The sequence below is a fragment of the Mesocricetus auratus genome, unplaced genomic scaffold, assembly GCF_017639785.1.
Source record: "Mesocricetus auratus isolate SY011 unplaced genomic scaffold, BCM_Maur_2.0 Super-Scaffold_100676, whole genome shotgun sequence".
In the NCBI taxonomy this organism is placed as follows: Eukaryota; Metazoa; Chordata; class Mammalia; order Rodentia; family Cricetidae; genus Mesocricetus; species Mesocricetus auratus.
In genome coordinates this window covers 174,918,812-174,937,479 of record NW_024429266.1, presented here as the reverse complement: position 1 = coordinate 174,937,479, position 18,668 = coordinate 174,918,812, and the positions used below count along the sequence as shown (strand labels likewise).

At 44.5% G+C, this 18,668-nt stretch overlaps 1 protein-coding gene across 6 annotated transcripts in view; it reads right to left on the bottom strand.

Moving 5' to 3' along the window:
* Nucleotides 1–18,668, bottom strand: part of Atg7 (autophagy related 7) — a 278,976-nt gene that overhangs the window by 240,874 nt on the left and 19,434 nt on the right. For all 6 annotated transcript variants that reach the window (XM_040738126.1, XM_040738125.1, XM_040738129.1 and 3 more), the window contains 5 exons: nt 10,901–11,067; nt 10,322–10,376; nt 7,498–7,615; nt 6,190–6,267; nt 1,558–1,674 (listed from right to left, as the gene is read on the bottom strand). In XM_040738126.1, coding sequence (XP_040594060.1) covers nt 1,558–1,674; nt 6,190–6,267; nt 7,498–7,615; nt 10,322–10,376; nt 10,901–11,048 — 516 coding nt within the window. In that variant the 5' untranslated portion in view covers nt 11,049–11,067. The remainder of the gene's footprint in view (nt 1–1,557; nt 1,675–6,189; nt 6,268–7,497; nt 7,616–10,321; nt 10,377–10,900; nt 11,068–18,668) is intronic.

Here is an 18,668-nt window from a genome sequence, read left to right as displayed (position 1 = left end):
AATACCAAAGCCATCAAAGGAACCACAAAGCCAGCTAGCTAGAAATAACTGAGTTCACCAAGTGCCCATTGATGTCACCTCTTAACCTTTCTATAACATTTTCCCTATGCTATGCCTTCACAGGGGCACAGAGGCGGCACTTCATGGATTGGAATAGTGGCTGCTTAAGCTGTCAACAGAGGTATACAGAGGTAACCAAGCATTCTTCTGTGACAACCCAGCATGGTCTAACCAGTAAGAAAGTTTGTCATTATCTTTTATCGTTTTGTTATGACACAATCCACATGCCCTACAATTTACCCATCTAGAGGGCAGAATCACTGTCTTGAAATTTTTCCTTTTTTATTTTATGTGTATGAGTGCTTTGCCTTTATGTGTGAATGTGTACCAGGTTCCTGCAGTGCCTGTGGAAGCCTGAAGATGGCATCAGATCCCCTTAATCTGGAGTTAGTGTGAGCCATCCTATGGCTGCTAGGAACGGAACCTGGTTCCTGACCACAAACAAGTGTTCTTAACCACTGAGCCATCCCTCCAGTCCAGAACCTATGACTGCTTGTTTGCTTTTCCCCTTTTGGTAGCATGTTACAAGGTTGGGCAATAGTTCCTGAGATGATCTGAAAACTTCCTTTTTCCTCCTTAAACATGAACATTCAATCTCCAACTAGAATATGTTGCCTCAAGTTAGGTTTCTTCTTAGGAAATTAGTTGCAGAAGACTACAACCATGCACTTGTTCTACAATTAGTTCCTAAATCTTTTTTTAAGTTTTATTTTTATTTTATGTATATGAGTACTTTTGTGCACGTGTGTCTATACACTCATGCACGTAGTGACTGGGAGGCCAGAGGAGGGTATCAGTCTTCCTGGAGATATAGTTTCTAGAGCTGCCACGTGGATGCTAGGATAGGAGCCTGGGTTATAACAGTAAACACTCTTAACTGCTGAGTCCCCCCACCCCTTAAATCTTTTCCAGCTTCAGAATTCTGCATCTTACTGACTGACATGCTTCTGGAATTCAGATTCAGATCATCTTGACCCTCAGCCAAGGTCTTAATAACCGTCAGAACTTTCCAATTAGGTCTGTGTTCTGCCAGTCTGATTATCTTAATTGTTCTTGGGATTAATCTCTAATGGCCTCCTAGAAGGAAAGGATTAGATCTGCATGTCTGTTCCAGAGAGGAGGTTCTGTCACTTGATCTGGGGTGGGGGTGGGGGCTTGTGCTTATTTCACAGGCTCTCCTGAAGAGTTATGGCTTTCTTTATGTATTTCCGAGACTGAAAATGAAAACTACTTTTGTAAATTCTGTCTTTCAAAATGTTCCTATGATTCTTCCCTGTGGGCTTAGCATTTCGTAAAATTCCATGGGCCGCCTGGAGGACGACTCCTCCTCTTCACACTGACCTCAGCACTTGGCACACACAGTTCCTGCACCATCTGGAGCGTTCCCCAGATGCCTTTTCTCCATCTAGAGATGAGCTGCTCAGCTTCCATGTGAGCCACACACCTGCTCTCACCGCTGAGCCCAACTTTACCTGCATTTGTTTTACTTGCTGATACCTGTTTTGGTGAAAGCCTTTGATCCAAGCCCACAGGCCCCTGAATTAGAGGGATGCTCTCAGGAAGACAGAGGGCAGGGCAGCAAAACCAATAGTAGAAGTGGTACTTCTTCAGGTCCTAAGGGAAACACAAATCAGAACAAAGTTGTATATAACACACATCTATTAATGTAATACATAAGCCCAGGGCAGTGGTGCATACTTGTAACTCCAACACCTGAGAGGCAAAGGTAGGAGTAGCAGAAGTTTAGGGATATCCTGAGCTACATTAGTAAGTTAGAGGCCAGCCTAGGTTACATGAGACCCAGCTTCAAAAGCCACCACAAGAAAAGCCGGGTGCATTAAAAGCTGATGCACACTAAGTACATGCCTGGATTGTCTCCATCAGAGATGGAGCGAACATAGAACTTCTGCCTGGACCCCCTCGTGACTCACAATATACTGATAGAGGCTTTCTCAGAAGCAGTTGAACAGTGGCCCCTGCATGCTTTAGGAAGAAACTACCCTAGGAGGTAGCCTCTCATCCCATTTTACAGATGGAAACATCTAGCAGACTTCCCATGGAGATCCCACTAAGAAGTACTGATGCATCTTTCAGTCCTGAGACAGCAATGCTTTTCTGATGTCCTCTGCACACTGGAGGGAATCCTTCTCCAAAGGCTTGGTATTTAAGGTGGTTCAGATTTTGCAGTTTTTTCAGATTTCAGACTATTTGCATTTGTACCCTGAAATACCCTGTGAATGGGATCTAAGCCTAAACAAGAAATTCATTTTTTTGTATTATATACCTCTTATTTCCAGGACCTGCATGAAATTTGATACAGTATTTTTAGTGCAGCAGCATTTTAAGTGTGGAATTTTCCACTATGTTACCATGTCAACATTCAAAGTCCTTATCTGGAAACATTTTGGCTTAAGATTAAGGATGTTTCCCTGTTTGATACTGCTTTCCAAAATGTCTTCTGGGTGGAGTGTAAGTCAGCAACTATTAAATACCTGTTGTATACAAGGCAAAACATGACACTCAGACAATACAATGACTAAGTCTCAGTCATCAGCTGCTGACCTTCCGTACAGAACAAGGATAGAAAGTCTGTGACTGACAGCCTTAGTTAAAGGAGGTTCCAAATACTGAGGTATAATGACATCATGCTAGGAACAGTTGGCCACTCCCACATCCTGGGGAAAGAGTTTCTGAGCTGTTCTCAACTCATCTCTCACTCAGTCCCAGGGCTCTGGGCCTCAAATTCCTGTGCCACTGGGGCCTGACTCTCTCACGGGGTAAGACCCTGGGGCTCTGTGGTCCTGGACAGCCTCTTCTCTCATTTGTGATGCAGTGTGGTGCTCTGATGCAGTTCTTCGGCTTAGAAATCACTTCTCATGAGTCTTGCTAAGAATGGGAACTGCAGAGTCATCACATGACTTAGATTTTGTTTGTTTTCAATTTTGCATACATATGAATATATACATGTATGTATGTTCTCCTGTCTGTGAGTACATGTGGGTGTACAAGGGTGTATGTACACATGTATATGCGCACATGTGGAGGCTTGAGGTTGCCATCAAGTGTCTTTCTTTTTCCACCTTACATGCCAAAGCAGGGTCTCTCACTGAGCTCAAAGCTAGCTAGGACACCTGACTAGCTAGCTTCTTGGGCCTCCAAGCCCTTGAATTAAAAGTGGCTGCCATGCCCACTCGGCTTTTATGTGGCTCTGAGGCGCTGAACTCAGGTCCTCATGCTTGCATTGTGATGCTTTAGTTACAAGCCATTTCCCCAAGACCCGAGAGACCTCTTGTATCAAAACATAATTAGAGAAAATTTACCACGTTTACATATACAATTTTGTGGGGTTTGTTTTTGTTTGACACCATTGAGCCACCAATAATTCTTGAACATTTTTATTATTCAAAGAAGAAACCCTGTCGCTATGAGCAGAACAGACCTACTCCCCACTTTCCCTGACCTTTGAACAAACCAAGTCATTCTCTGTGGATGTCTGCTCCTGAGTTTTCACAGAAATGGAATCACTCAATGACTTTTAAAATATAAATGCATATGTAACACAGTTCCAGATGAGAGCCTAATAATTACAGTCTCCACATTGTCACTAATTGATGAACTTAAAAAAAAAAAAAGAAAAGAAACCCTTTTCACAATGGCAAAACAAACTGTCAAACTGAAATTAATGAAGGGCCTGGCCGTCTGAGGCCTGAGAACTGCAGACAGGAAACGGAAGGCCTGGGAGCCCGCTATCTCTCCCCCTGTGCCTAGATGATTTGTCATAGCTGATCTTCAGCAAAAGGTTAAACAATTCACAAAGTCAGACCACGTGCCTGCAATAGTTTATCAGGCCATCTCCAGAAGCCAAAGCTTTCTTAGAGTTGTGCCCCTCCCCCCATACAAAGGATCACGGACAAATTAAACATAAAGCCCTTTGTGTCTGAAGAGTTTAAAGGACCTTTTTATTTTTATTTTGTTTTTTTAAAGTCTGGCTAAGAATATTTTGCCAAAAGGGACAATAAGGCAGATTGCCACTGACTCTAGGAAACTGCTTAAAAGTTTAATAAAGCTGGGTGGTGGTAGCACACATCTGTAATCCCTCCCAGTAGTGGGGAGGCAGAGACAGGTGGATCTCTGTGAGTTCCAGGCCAGCCTGGTCTATACAGCAAGTTCCAGGACAGGCTCCAAAGCTACAGAGAAACCCTGTCTGTTTTTGTTGTTGTTGTTTTGTTTTACGAGACAGGATTTCTCTGTATTGTTTTGGAGGCTGTCGGACCAGCCCGGCCTTGAACTCACAGAGATCCGCCTGCCTCTGCTTCCCAAGTGCTGGGATTAAAGGCGTGTGCCACCACCACCCGGCAAGAAACCCTGTCTTAAAAAAACAAAAAAACAAAACAACAACAAAAAACCCCAAAACAAAACAAACAACAAAAAACAAAAAACAACAAAAATAAACTGCTAATGTTATTTTCTCATTAAGCCGAAACTGTTAGTGAGATCGTTGGTATAAAAAATGGATTAAGTTTAATTAACAAGAATTCTTAGTACAAAAAGGTACTCATGATCAAGTAACAAACTTTGAAACCTTTAGCACTAATTAAATCCATCCTACCAAGGAATTCATAAGTAGATAAATGATTGATACCATTTACCAAGCTGCACCTGGTAACGTGACCGAGCCCCAGGGTATCCTCTCTCCCACCATAATTTACTGGGAAATGTGCCCCTCATAGGTAATGACCCTTGGGCTGTCTGAGGAAGGTACCCTGCTAGCCTCTTCTGTGCCTGGCAAGGAATAACACAGAGGGCAGTTGGAGAAGCAAGACTCAGTAAAAAATAACTAAATTGGTACCTTTCTCCCAACATGTACATTTAAATTTATATGAAAACATTTTCTTAATATATCCAACTTTACTAAGTAAATAAGTATATCAAATGTGTGGAAGTAGATTGATGTCCAGAATTGATGAGGTTGTGTCAGAGCAACACATGTAAACACACAGGGGCCTTAATATGCCTAGAGGCACATTCGCAGCCAGAGAGGACAAATATCAGTATGATTGGCCACTGTGGGTCATGGAAGTGCTGTTCATACTAGAGGACAGGAATCTAACCCTGAAAGTCAGGTGGAGTCTATGGAACATCCACTTGACAACACAACAGCATTTTGCAGACATCTGCATATGCAGATGCATTCCTCTGCTGTGGGGTTGTGGTAAACATACAGGGAAAGCAGGCTCTTAACTAGTACACAGGCTGCCCTCAACATCTATATAAGTAAGTCTTGTATATAGAAAGGTTTTCTTTTTCTCTTGATAAACAATTGTATGTGTGTTGAGCCAGGTGGCATGACTGCCTCCATACAGAAGCCCCTTTCCTGTATGCTATGGCTGCTACTGAGACTTTGGATCTGAAGGGTCTTCAGAAGCAAGCAAAAGTTTGGTCCTCAGGCTGTAGTGCTAAGAGCCAGTCAGGCTTTTAGGTGGTGGGGGGTGAGGCTTGGGGCATGGAGATTAATAGGTTGCAATTAACGCATTGAGGGCATTCCTTTAAAGGGGACACTGGGCGCCCAGCCCTTTCCTGGTTCTCTCTTTGCTTCCCAGGCACCATGAGGTATTCTCTGCGACCACAGGACCAAACACAGTGAAGGCAAGAGACCACAGAACAACACCTCTGAAAACTTATAATTTAATTATCTCAAGAATTTTGTCCTCCCGACAGCAAGTGGAGTGACATGATGGCTTCTGAAGGAATGCTGGGTGCTTATTTGTTGTTTTCCATTCGTTTGTTTTGAGACATACTGTTGCTATGTGGCTGGCCTGGAACTTGTGAGTATCCCTGTCTCCACCTCATGAGTGCTGGGGTCACAGGTGTGTGTCACCACACCGTATCCTGTGCTGGATGACAGAGTGGGGTCGCTGTTTGAGAAATTGGGCAATGGCTGTAGGGTGATCAAGGGAACAGGTCAGCCCTGCACTGCTCAGGTGCTGGGGCAATCTCCACTACCCAGCAAGCTTCCCGCTAATGGCCTTAGCGCACACTCCCAGGGAAGAGTTCTTAGAGACAAGAACGGAGTCCTTGTTGGTACACTGGGCTGAGTCAGGGTTGTGTAGTCTCCACCCATTTACTTACTGCGAAGGTCAAGAGCAGAAACTTGTTGAGGAGCATGGGGTTTTCGAGAGCAGAGCCTGACTTTATGGCTTCCCAGATCTGCCAGAAGAACGCAAGGCGTTAGATTGGGCTGCTGGTTTCTCTGTGCTCTCAGACGCTGAAGTGGCTCATTACCTCTCTTTGCCTGCTCCACACTGCCTCTCCAGCAGCTTTGCTCCCTCATTATCAGCTGGTGAGAGTACCTGGCATCTTCCCTCGGGGGCACTCAGCACAAAGGAGGCAAGTAGATACTCACACCTTTGAGATGCCCATCAGCAGGGAGTCACTATGGTCTGCTGTGTGCCTGGCATGTCATGATAGCAGAAATACAAAGTGCATGCTCAGCTCCATGCAGGACTTCTGTCATCAAAGCAGGACATCTGAATTGTCAACAAGTGGGAGTTGGGGGGAAGGGAGGCTCTAAAATGAGGAGTGATTTGAACTAACTACACAGTGTGGCTTTCCTTTATTTTTTCTTTGGCTTTTTTTTGGGGGGGGGCAATATTTTCCTGGCTTATCTGGAATTCTCTAAATAGAATAGGCTGGTTTCAAACTCAATATATCCCCTGCATATGCCTCCTGAGTGCTGGGATTAAAGGCATGCACCACCACACCCATTCCCACAGTGAGGCTCTCTCAAAGCTCTATTTGGAGCACTGAGAGATGAGAAAAGGAGCATGGCCTCCATGTCTGAACACCGGGCTAGTGTTGTGTGTCTGTGGACAAAAGCCAGGTTGTCACCAGCTGGTCATGAGATGCTCATTGCTCAGTTGCTATTCTATGTTGCTGCAAAAGACACAGCAAATGCTGTGACGGTGGACACAAGGACAACAATGATGGGGAAGAAACATCAGAGGTCTCAGGGGCTCACAAGTCACCTGGCACTGACTAGAGTTTGCCCTGGCAATACTGGAGACCTGTAAGTGCCATTGTGGCTCAGGACAGCCAAGCCTCCTGAGGGACAAAGCACAGGGCCCCAGGTGCATTTGGTCACAGCAACACAATTCTCAGAGGCCACATTGCTCCAAATGTCCCCTGTACTCCAACATCATGAGCCCCACCTCCAGCCTCACCTCCGAGCCTGGTTGTCTCCTCCTGACCTTATGCTGCACAGGAAAGAGTTGACCATCTTCCCTCTGGGAAAAAACACCCCTCAAACTCACCAGCACCCGCACCTCTACGCATCTTTTATAGACTATTTCTGTGACAGACCCGTGTGCCTGAGTAGACACAGTACACTTGCCTGGATCCCAGGAAATACAAAGGAGCCATTGAGGCTGTGTAGCTAACCTCGTTTGCTGACTGTTCCAGAAGGAGCTTCTTGTCTGCGGTCTTAAAAGCCTCGAGTGTGTTGGTGTTGTGCAGGGTCCCCACAGCAGGGCAGCAGCGGGCAGGTGTGGGGGCACTCCTAGACACGAGACAAACAGTTACCCAGCATGGCTAGGACCCTGAGCAAAGCAGGAGGTGACAAGAAACCCTGACACCACTGACTGGGGGGAGAGACCAATGTTTCACTGGTTCTTGCTCAAACAGGAGAAAGCAGGTGCTGTCTGGGGATCATCTGTACCCTGGCCCTCAGCTGTCAGCCTCCTATTCTTCCCCAAGAATGTGCATCTTTATTTTTTCCCACAAAGTGAGGGGGAACTGGCTGAAGCAGGGGCTGCCAGGGGCCCAAGTTCTAACTAGCAGCTTTTCCCCCTTTTAAACCTTAGGAAACTGCCTAGAGCGGTGGTTAGTTCATGTCAACTTGAAACAAGCGAGTCATCCCGAAAAAAGGAACCTCGTTTGAAGATTTGCCTCCATCAGATTGGCCTGCAGTCTATGTGGCATTTTTTTTTTTTTTTTTTTTTTTTTTTTGCTGATTGATGTGGAAGGGCCTCCACCAGGATAGTGCCACACTGGGGAAGGTGGTCCAGGAATCCAGACTGGGCAAGCAATGAAGAGAAAGACAGTAAGCAGCATTCCTCCACGGCCTCTGCTTCTTTCTGCTCCTGCCTCTAGGTTTCTGCCTTGCCTTCCCTGCATAATGGACTACAACTGTAAGTTGAAATAAACCCATTCTTCCCCACCTTGCCTTTGACCAGCCTGTTTATCACAGTAATAGAAAGCAAACTTGAACACCTGGGCTCACAAATCACAGAATGTACAACTCCCACTAGTGGACTCAGGGTACCCCCCACATACCCAGTGCTGGCTCCAGCCCACATACCCCAGACCGCAGCTCCCATGTTCCTGGCTAAAGTCTAGTATCTCAGCACATTTTCAAGAATGGCCACGCATACCCTGGAAGACAGACAACTTCCCTGCTTGTCCCATCAACTGGCCCATAACACACAGCTCTGCACACAGCTGCTATGTCATCTGTGTCATGGATAAAATGCAGGATGGCCAAACTACTGTCAATCTAGGGTACCAGCCACAGGGTTCACACCCACTACACCAAAGCCCCCACCCCAAGGAACTGGAGAGATGAAAGGGGAAGCAATGGACTGATTTTTAAACACAGGCTTGGAAAAAGACACAGCTGCTGTCTGAAGTGAACACCCTGAATTTTATATAGTACTGACATTAAAAAAAAAAAACCTTGGTGCCGGAGAGATGGCTCAATGGTTAAGAACACTAGCTGCTCCTGCAGAGGATCCAGATTCAGTTCCAGCACCCACATGATGGCTCACAACTATCTGTAACTCCAGTTGGGATCCATGCCCTCTTCTGATCTCCATGGGTGCCAAGCATGCACATGGTACACATACATACATACATACATACATACATTTATTCATTTAGGCAAAACATTCACCCACATAAAATAAATAATCAAATCTAAACATTTAAAAAGTAATATTTCTGCCACTAATGGCTTAATGTTATTGTCACGTGGGGCTTACATAGAGAGAAGGTTCTATCATTCATCACCCTGAGGATAGTACATGTGTCAGAGACACGGTATCTTTCGATACCTTTCCTTGTGTGGTGCACAACGGGGCCAGAGGGGGCCTGATGGAAAGAGATGCCAGCCTAGTACAGGTGAGGAAGGATACAAGTAACAATGACTCTACTAAATGCCACCAGTAAGCCTTAAATGTCAAGCCCTGGTGGGTGTGGGGGAGATCTTCCAGTGACCATGAGTCACTGCCCCACAGTGTCTGTCACCACATTCCTCCACTAAAAGAACATTCCTCATGTAGGCAAGGTGAAGGCATGGAGAGAGAAATCATAACGGGCAAATTTGGGCCTGGAGAGGAGAGGGAGGCAGAGCCTCTGCTCAGCAGGCCTCCCTCGTCAGACAGCTCTACGGAATCAATGTTGAGGCAGAGGGAAGGAGGCTGGGGCCAAGTACAGTGTAAAAAGGGACTCCATCCAACATGTCCCAATACCCCAGGTGTGTGCATACTATCACAGAGCCCTGCTGTGCCGACCAGAGGCTACTTCCAAGAACACAGACACTGCTGGGATGGCTCCCGATAATACCAGACAGACAAGCTACTGACCACATCCACATCTGACTAGGCTCCCACCAGGAATTACTAGGATTTAATTTGGATGAGTTATTAGTAGGTAGTTATGATGCAGAAAGAGAGCTGTGAAGGAAGGGGTTGGAGATGACTCAGCAGTTAAGAGCACTGGCTGCTCTTACAGAGGACCTAGTTTTGAGTCCCAGCATCCATACAGCAGCTCACAAGCAACTGTCGCTCCAGTTCCAGGGTATCTGATGCTTTCTTCTGGCCTCCTTGGGCACTGCATACATGTACATACACATAAGCAGACAAACACACATACACAATTTTTTTTAAGAAGGCTCTGAAGAGAAAAGAAATGCCCGCAGGTATTTCATAAAGATATAAATACTAGCATTTGTCTGCATTTATGTTACCCTTCTAAAATATGCAATTTTATGGGGATAAAGGAATAAAGTAGATTAATATTTTGAGAGGTTTAATAAAAACAGAGGGGGCTCATTTTTTTCCTCTAATAAACAAATGTAGCAGACAGTCTCAATAGGAGGCTTTGTCTCCATACCCCGCCTGGGAGCTTCCTTAGCTGCTCAAGGGAACACTCACTCCTTGCCCAAAGGAAGCAGGGTCCTTTGGAGTCTGTGAAAACCAATACTCACATGTCAAAAGCACTGAACTCCAACGTCAAGCGTGTGGGTAGACCAGCAGAGTCACCTGTGTGAAATATTGTCATGTCTCAGTGACAAACCAGAATGATGGTACCCATGTGAAAAAAGCTATGGCTAGTCATGTCCTTTTTTTTGAAAATTGAGCCCAAGGTGCCCTATCCATGACATGCTGATAACACGTGCACAGATGGCAGGGGATCTTGAGAGAGACTGACAGGGAGGGACTTGTAACTAATGTAAAAAGTATGCCCTGAGACACCCCCCGCACCCAGGAAGCTAGCTGAGCAGTGTTTGCCCTAACAACTTGAGCTTCACCACTCCTCTTTTTTCCCCAGAAGTACAAGAAATTTTTAAAATTGACTTGGGGTAAGTTTCAAGAAAGATACAAGAAGCTAAAAAACGGTGGATATACAAAATAAGCATACCCCTTGTCTGGCATTCATGAAGCTCTGGGCTCCGTCCCCAGCACTCCAAAAGTGACAGTAATAAGTGCCTAATAAGGGGTGCTGTATCCACAGAGGACCGACAAGAACACAGGGATCAGGAGTAAGGCAAGTGGAGACCGCCTACCATTGTAGTAGTAGCCCTTGATGTCCTTGGGAGTCTCGTCCAGGCGGTACTCGTTCAACTTCTTCTGGGTCAGTTCGTGCCAGAAGCCAACATCCAGGGCACTATTAAAGGGAGCAAACTGCAGTTTGGACAGTCCAGGGTCCCCCATGGCCACTGTTCTTACTGGTCTATGAAAACAAGAAACAAGATAGAGCTGAAGTCAAACCAACATTGGGGCTGGGAAAATGGCTCAGTGGCTAAGAGCACAGAACCCACATGGTGCCTTACATCTTCCTGTAGCTCCAGGACCAGGAGATCCAATGCTCTTGTCTCCTTTGGCTTCTGTATGAATGCAGTGCACATAAACTCACCAATGCTCACACACATACACATAAATATAAACATAATCCATAAATCAATCTTTTCTAACAGCTAGCCAAAGGCATTTTCAGTGTACAGACTCCCTTAAGACAACACTTAGTGTTCAATCACAGACCTCTGGAGCCATTCCAACTCCTGACAACAGAGCTCTGTACCTTTAATTTTTACTTATTATAATCATCATCATTATTGATTTTTTAGACAGAGTTTCTCTGTGTAGCCCTGGTTCTCTCAGAACTCGCTCTGTAGACCAGGCTGGCCTTGAACTCACAGAGATCTGCCTGCCTCTGCCTCCAGAGTGCTGGGATTAAAGGCGTGTGCCACCATGCCCATATCTGCACCCTTTAAAGAGCAGTTCCCTGACCTTTTCCCAGGTACCCAGTACAGACCATACTGTCTTTGTGAGACTAACACCACAGATCCCTTAGAAAAGAGGACTCACGTGACTTAAACTTGAGTGACCAGTTTACTTTACTTAAGACACAACTTTGAAAACATCCTGAAGAATTTGTCAAGTTCGGTTTCCTTATAGGAGTAATCTGTACACACAACCTTTCTGGCATTAACTTCCTGAGTCTTGTGTTAGCAGTGAGCATGCACCTCGGATCCCTCCCACTTGAGGCAAGCACTGGGGACCTGGACAGCAAACACCCTCCCCCGCCGCTCTACCCTTGACTTCCTTTCTCATCAGAATCAGCTGGGGACTGACTCATTGGAGACTGCCACAATCTATAAATCCAAAATCAAAAGTCCCCTAAGTCAGAATGTGCCTATCTGAACCAGGTGTCATCCCAACCCTTGAAAGACGGAGGCAGGAGGATCAAGAGTGGGAGATCATCTTTGGCTACCTAGTGAATTCAAGGCCATCTGGACTACATAAGACCCTGTTAAAAGGAAGGAAGGGGAGGGGGAAAACCAAAAGAGAAGAAAGGCAAGAAGGGAGGGACAGAGGAGGAGGAGGAGGGCCATCTAGAAGGTCAAGTTGGAATTCTGTTTGTCTGAGATCAATGCTGAGCATTCCAGCTGAGGTAGGTAAAGTCCACTTCCCATAAGCCTTAATTCCTTTAAAATTTCATGTTACATCTCTTTTGTTCCCTCCCCATAGGGTCCGTGCTGGGGTAGGGATTGCTGCATCTCTTAAGCACAAAGAAATTTTGCATTCTGCATCAAATAATGTGCTTTGATGTTTTTATTTCCCCACTCAAGTCGCCAAGTGAGTGTGGCTCTGCAAGCAGGCTTGCATATGCACCAGGACTGTGAAGCACCCATGTGCATACCTGTGGACTATGTATGTGCACTGGGCCTGTGAACCACTCATGCAGACTATGCATGTGCCCCACATCTATGAACCATCCATGCGTACCATACACGTGCACCTCACTTTCAGGTGTTCACATGTGGATGAACATAGCATGGCAGGAAAGCAGTGTGGAGTCAGCCTCAGCACTGCAGGCTTGGGAACTTTCCAGTGGCCTGTGTGTGCAGTTTCCAGTTACCAACACACGTTTAAAATCCTCATGCTGTCTGTGCCAAAGAAAAATGAAAATCAACTTAGCAACAATCTTGTTTGCCAAAGAGCTGTTTCTGCCCATGCCTGGTTGTGTGTCTATTTAAAGATTTATGGGTTCAGGGTCACCTACCTTCACTTACTGGATGTTTGGTCACCCACATAGGCTGACTTAGCTGATGTGGGTTTGGATCATTTGGGCTGACTTGTTATCTCCTGCTTACTCTCCATACTGTCACTATTTTGGGGGATCTTAGCTCTACAGGCAGGCATTCATACTGTTTTTTACACCTCAGAGCTGACTACTCCACTTTTAGACAGACTCTGCATTTTCTAGAAATAGAAAGAAATGCTATGCATTTCTAGAAATTAATTTTAATTTCTAGAATAGGATCTACTCTATTCTACAAGCTAGAAAATTAATTTTATGACGAGAGCTAAATCTGAAATGTTTTATTTAAAATTTATTAATTAACTATCTTTTAAAGGTTGACTTTTTTTCTTTTTGAGAGCATTCCATCATGTATCCTTGGCTGGCCTAGAACTCACTATGTAGACCAGGATGACTTCAAAGTCTCAGAGATCTACCTGTCTCTTCCTCCCAAGTGCTAGGATTTACGGTTTAAGGCTTGTGCCACCACATCCGTTTTACATGAATATTTAAATAAGGAAATCTTCCCCATGTAAATGTCTGTAATCCCAGCGCTGGGGATGCTGATGTGGGAGCACTGGCGTTTAGATGTGAGCCTGAGTTACACAGGGAGCTCCAGGATGCTGGAGAAGCCACTGAGGCCCCGCCCCTTTTGGAGAAGCTACTGGTGACTGGTGGCTGCTGAAAGGGGGTCACTCTCTTTCAGGGATGTGGCACTAGTAGGTAGCTTATGCCTCAGTGGGTGGCCACACCCCCATGTGCACATGTGCAGCACTGATTGGAATCAGGTAGCTACTACTTATGAGAAATGAAAGGAGGACATGAAGCTAGGAGGGGGATGATGGGGGCTTTAGGGAAGTGGTGGACAGATAGGATCAATTTAGGCATTGTATAAATGTATGGAACTTCCAAAATTAAAATAAAATATTTAGAAAAGAAAAAATGAAATGCTTCTGACTCAGGCTTAATCATTAGTGTTTAAACTAGGTCACAATGAGTGTTAAAGGGTATTACCTTAATGACCAAACAAAATATACATCTTCCTGCTTTATAAATAGCATAAGAATACAGTCACAGGTGCTTAACCATACATTTCAACAACTTGCTTTTTGTTAGTATTTACAATTTTCTTCAGTAACAGCAAACTGAGCTCCTCATTTCCTATAATGTGATTTATTTAACTGTGTTCCAAATCTGGATTAAGAATTAAACTGAACTCAGTACTAATTTTTTAAATTTTTATATAAAATTTAGAAAATTTCTATAAGACAGGCTTTATAAATTTTTTAATCAGGAGAATTTAAATATAAATAGCTATTTAAATATAAATAGCTAACACAATAATTTCAGCTTACCAGGATTGTAGATACTATCTACTTTAAAGCCTTTATAAGTCCCTTTAATATACTACCTAATATTCCTAAGCTTTTACTGCTTACACTGTACAGTTGAGAACATTTTACACAACTGGGACACACAGGTGAAATGGTCCATACTGATTATCAGGGTGACTGCATACTCAGACTGAGCCAAACACCTTTTCTTCCTTAAGTTGCTCTTGTCGGGTATTTTGTTACAGTGACGAGGAAGGACTATTACAGAATGTTAATCCCCCAAGTGGGTCTTTGCAGTGTTAAGCCTGATTGTGTGGTGCCTTTGGAACTGGGGTGAGTAATAAATGTGGAAGGGCTTGGAACTTTGCCCTGAAAAAGCCCAAGACTTCTGTAAGCAGAGCTTAGTGGGCATTTTGGTGGGAGTTTGGAAGACCAGAATGCCAAGAGATACATGCACAATGGAGGCCAAGATTGTGAGTTTTCAACAAGTGAAAGAGCTCTAACTAGGAATTGTGCACTCTGGCAAAAATCTGGCTTCATTCTGCTCATGTCCTGAGAACTTAAGTGAAGCTGGACTCAAAAGCAATGGACCAATGACGTGATAGCGCTCAGGTCATGGTATGATCACCACTCACTGCTCTTATCCAGATCTTCAGTGGTCAGAGGAGAAAAGTGTTTTTTAATGTACTATGTGGTAGAGAAAGGAGTAGAGAGGTTAAATTTGCCCACCAAGAGGGTACAGAGAATCAACTGTAACCACTAAAGGTATTAGCACCGTTATAGAGACACCCTGTGTTCTGTACCAAGACAACAGAAAAGAAGACCCAAGGACACATACTCCTGAGGACTCCAACCTGTGAAAACAAGAACTCACTTGACAGGAGAAGGAGTTCCCCACTCTCAGCAGCGCCCTGGGCTGTTGCAACTGTGGCCATGGTGACCAGTCTACATCTTAAACTCACTGATGAACTTGAAAGTTGGTTTTACCAACATGAAAGATGCAATGTTTAGGGGTTCACCGAGGCCAAGCAAGGTAAGACAGGGAAGGTGAGCCCTAATTTGCAATAGAGACACCAGGATTTTGGAGATGCCAGGACTGTGAGATGCTCATTGTGAGAAGGCATATGAGAGGATGAGAACCAAATCACAAAGTGCAGGGCTACCTAAGCCTTTTGGGACCCAGATGATTCCATCGTGAGCTCCAGACACCAAACATGGAGCTGCAGGAGTTGGTCTGCAATCCTGCTGGGCTTCAGTTTTGTTTTGGTGTGATCTATCCCTGTTTTATCTCCATTCCTCCCTTTTGGGATAGAGATGTTGACTTGGTGTCATTGGATATTAGGGATATGTAACTTTAAAAAAAACCAAAAACAGCCGGGCGTTGGTGGCGCACGCCTTTAATCCCAGCACTTGGGAGGCAGAGGCAGGCGGATCTCTGTGAGTTCGAGGCCAGCCTGGTCTACAAGAGCTAGTTCCAGAACAGCCTCCAAAGCCACAGAGAAACCCTGTCTCGAAAAACCAAAAAAAAAAAAAAAAAAAACAACCCAAAAACAAAACAGATCCTCACAGTTAAGAGGCTGCCTTGAGTCTCAGAAGAGATTTTAGACTTTGAACTTTTGAACAGTGTGAAGGGATGTTAAAGACTATGGGGACTTCTTAAGTTGGATGGAGTTTGCATTTTGCAGGATGATGACCATGTATCTACGAGAACAGGTAGAAAGCTATAGCTAAAAGTGATATGTTTGCGTCTCAGGCTGACAAGAGGTGGACGTGTTAGTGGTGGTTAACACAGACTGTCAACAGGATCATGAATCATTAGAAGACAAGCCCTGAGCAAAGTTGTGAAGGAATTTCTAGGCCGGGCTTATGGAGAGGAGAAGTTCCATGCTAAATATGGGCAGCCCCATCCAGTGGGTTGGGACCCTGGACTCAATGAAAAGGAAACTGAACTTAGTACCAGCATTCATTTCTCTTTGCTTTGTGACAATGGACACAATGCTGCCTCAAGCTACAGGCTCCATGATTTCCCTGCCATGATCAACTATATTCTATGAGCCAGAACACAACCGTACTTTTTTCTTCAGTTTCCCCATCAGGTATTCTAGCACAGCAACAGGGAAAATGCATAATACAACAGATATGCAACAGGTATAGAAATCAAATATTTACTGATAATAAATCATGAAGAAATTTATTTGAAAACAATTTTTCATATACATACAATTTACCATTTATGAAATAAAAACAAACTAGAACAAATTAGTTTTAGTAATGTGCATGTGTCTGTGTGAGGGAATACACGGATGAGTACAGGAGCCCATGGAGGCTAGAAGAGGGTGTTGCATCCCATGGAACTGGAGTTACAGGTGGTTGTGAGTTGTTCAGTGTGGCTGCTGGGAGCCTAACTCAAGTCCTCTACGAGACTAGCAAGTGTTCTTAATCCTGGAGCCATCTCTCCAGCCCCTACAGCATTTCTCGTTTGTCTTTTTTAAATGATGACGAGTCTGAATCTGTCAGGCCCAAATGAAGACAATACCCATCATGCCTTGCTACTTATGGGTTGGGACTGACTGCATTTACACAGAATCCTGAAGAAGTTTATTTATAATGCAGGATGAAAAGTAGGTTTGTTTGCTCTTCAAAGTTAGTAAACACTCAACTTTTGACCTATTTAGAAACATTTTCAATGTTACCTGAGAGACTCATATAAAACTGGCTTTACTGCACTCCAATGCTAGCCCATGTCTGACATTCATGCAAAATGTAAAATGCAGCATTTGGTATTCTCTGTGCAATTTGTAATGATGACTCTGGTTTGGGAAAGTAAAAATGTGCTTTGACTGTGAGATGAGGTATAATACAGAAATTATTCAATATGTGGCATTTTAGATAACAAAGAAGCATTCCCTTCAGCTATTACTACAATCAAAGGGCATTTAGACTATTAGGAAAGATCTACTCAGTAAACTCATGAAACTGAAGTTGTTAGTAGAGAAATGAGTCTATATATGAAATAAAAATAGGGTTCATGTTCGCTAGTAACTCCCAGACTCTGTGACCACAGTCATTAATTCAAATAATTTTATTTACTATTTAAAGAAGATTCAGGGGATGGGAAGATGGCTCAGAATTCAGATTCTAGCAACCATGTTATTGGTTTATAACTGCCTCTAACTGCAGCTCCGGGGCAATCCAATACTTTTTTATGGCCTCCACAATCACCTGCATTTATGTGGCACAGACAACAGAGAGACAGCACAAATATAAATAAGGAATAAAACATTTAAAGAGACTCCTTTCCTTTTATCCAGAGTGGTTTTGCACAATTTTTCTACCAAGGTTTTTGAGACACTCAGTTTCCCAACTTTTTGGATTTCAGAAGCAGAAGTGGGGGCTGTGACAGTGGTGGCTGTAGAACAGAGGGCATCTGTGTCTGCATCAAGGGCTAGGACTGTGGAGGAAGGAGCTGGGTACCAGGCAGGGCCACAGGAAAGAGTGGAAGAGCAGGAGATGAAGGGGAGAAGGTCCAAAGGAAAGGGAGAAGATTGTGTAGCATGATAAATAAGAGACCCAGAGACTGATATTGGGGTTCAAGCTTCAAGCTGAAGATCAGAAAAGCAAAGCAGCCGGCCACTAGCTCTCACTCTACCTCAGGCTGAATGGGCTGATGCACGAGTTCTTCACCAAGCCTCAAACTGCTGCCTCTCCTCAGCATGGCTGGAGAATCTATGCCTTCCTATCCTCAATGTGGCCGGAGAATGAATGTCAGCTCTGTGACCCTGTTCCTATATTAAATACCTCTCCTGAGTCCTGGAATTAAAGGCTCGTGATCCCAAGTCCTGGGATCAAAGGTATGAGCTTAGGTACTCATCACTCTTGTGTAGGCCGTGGTGGCCTTAAACTAACAGAGATCTGTCTACCTCTTAATCCTGAGTCCTGAGATTAAAGGTGTGCACCACCTCTGCCTGATCTCTATAGCTTGAGGCTGACTTTGCTTTCCGAATCCTCGCGAAGTTTAATAAATCATAAATAATATATCACCACAAGACTGGGTCCTATAGGAGTGTGAGGAGACCAGCCATCCCACAGTAGAGGCCTGAACAAGTACAGCAGCACAAAGCTGACTGGTTACAAAGGCTGAAGAGTCCTGGGTGGAGCCAGCAGCAGGTACAGAGTTCCACACACCTGCAGCAGCAAAGGGCTGCTGTGAAGTCAGTTCAGAAGGCTGGACGCCGATGCAGCTCTGTCAGGAGACGACTTCTGTTCTACCAAGCATGAGTGCCTGGGCTCCATCCCCATTGCAGACAGAGAGGCTATGAACTGACGAAGAGCTACGTAGGACAAAGGAAGTGGTAGGAGAAAAGAGGGGGTTCTTCCCGGGGACACTTAGCAAAGGTGACCAAGCATGGTCTCTTG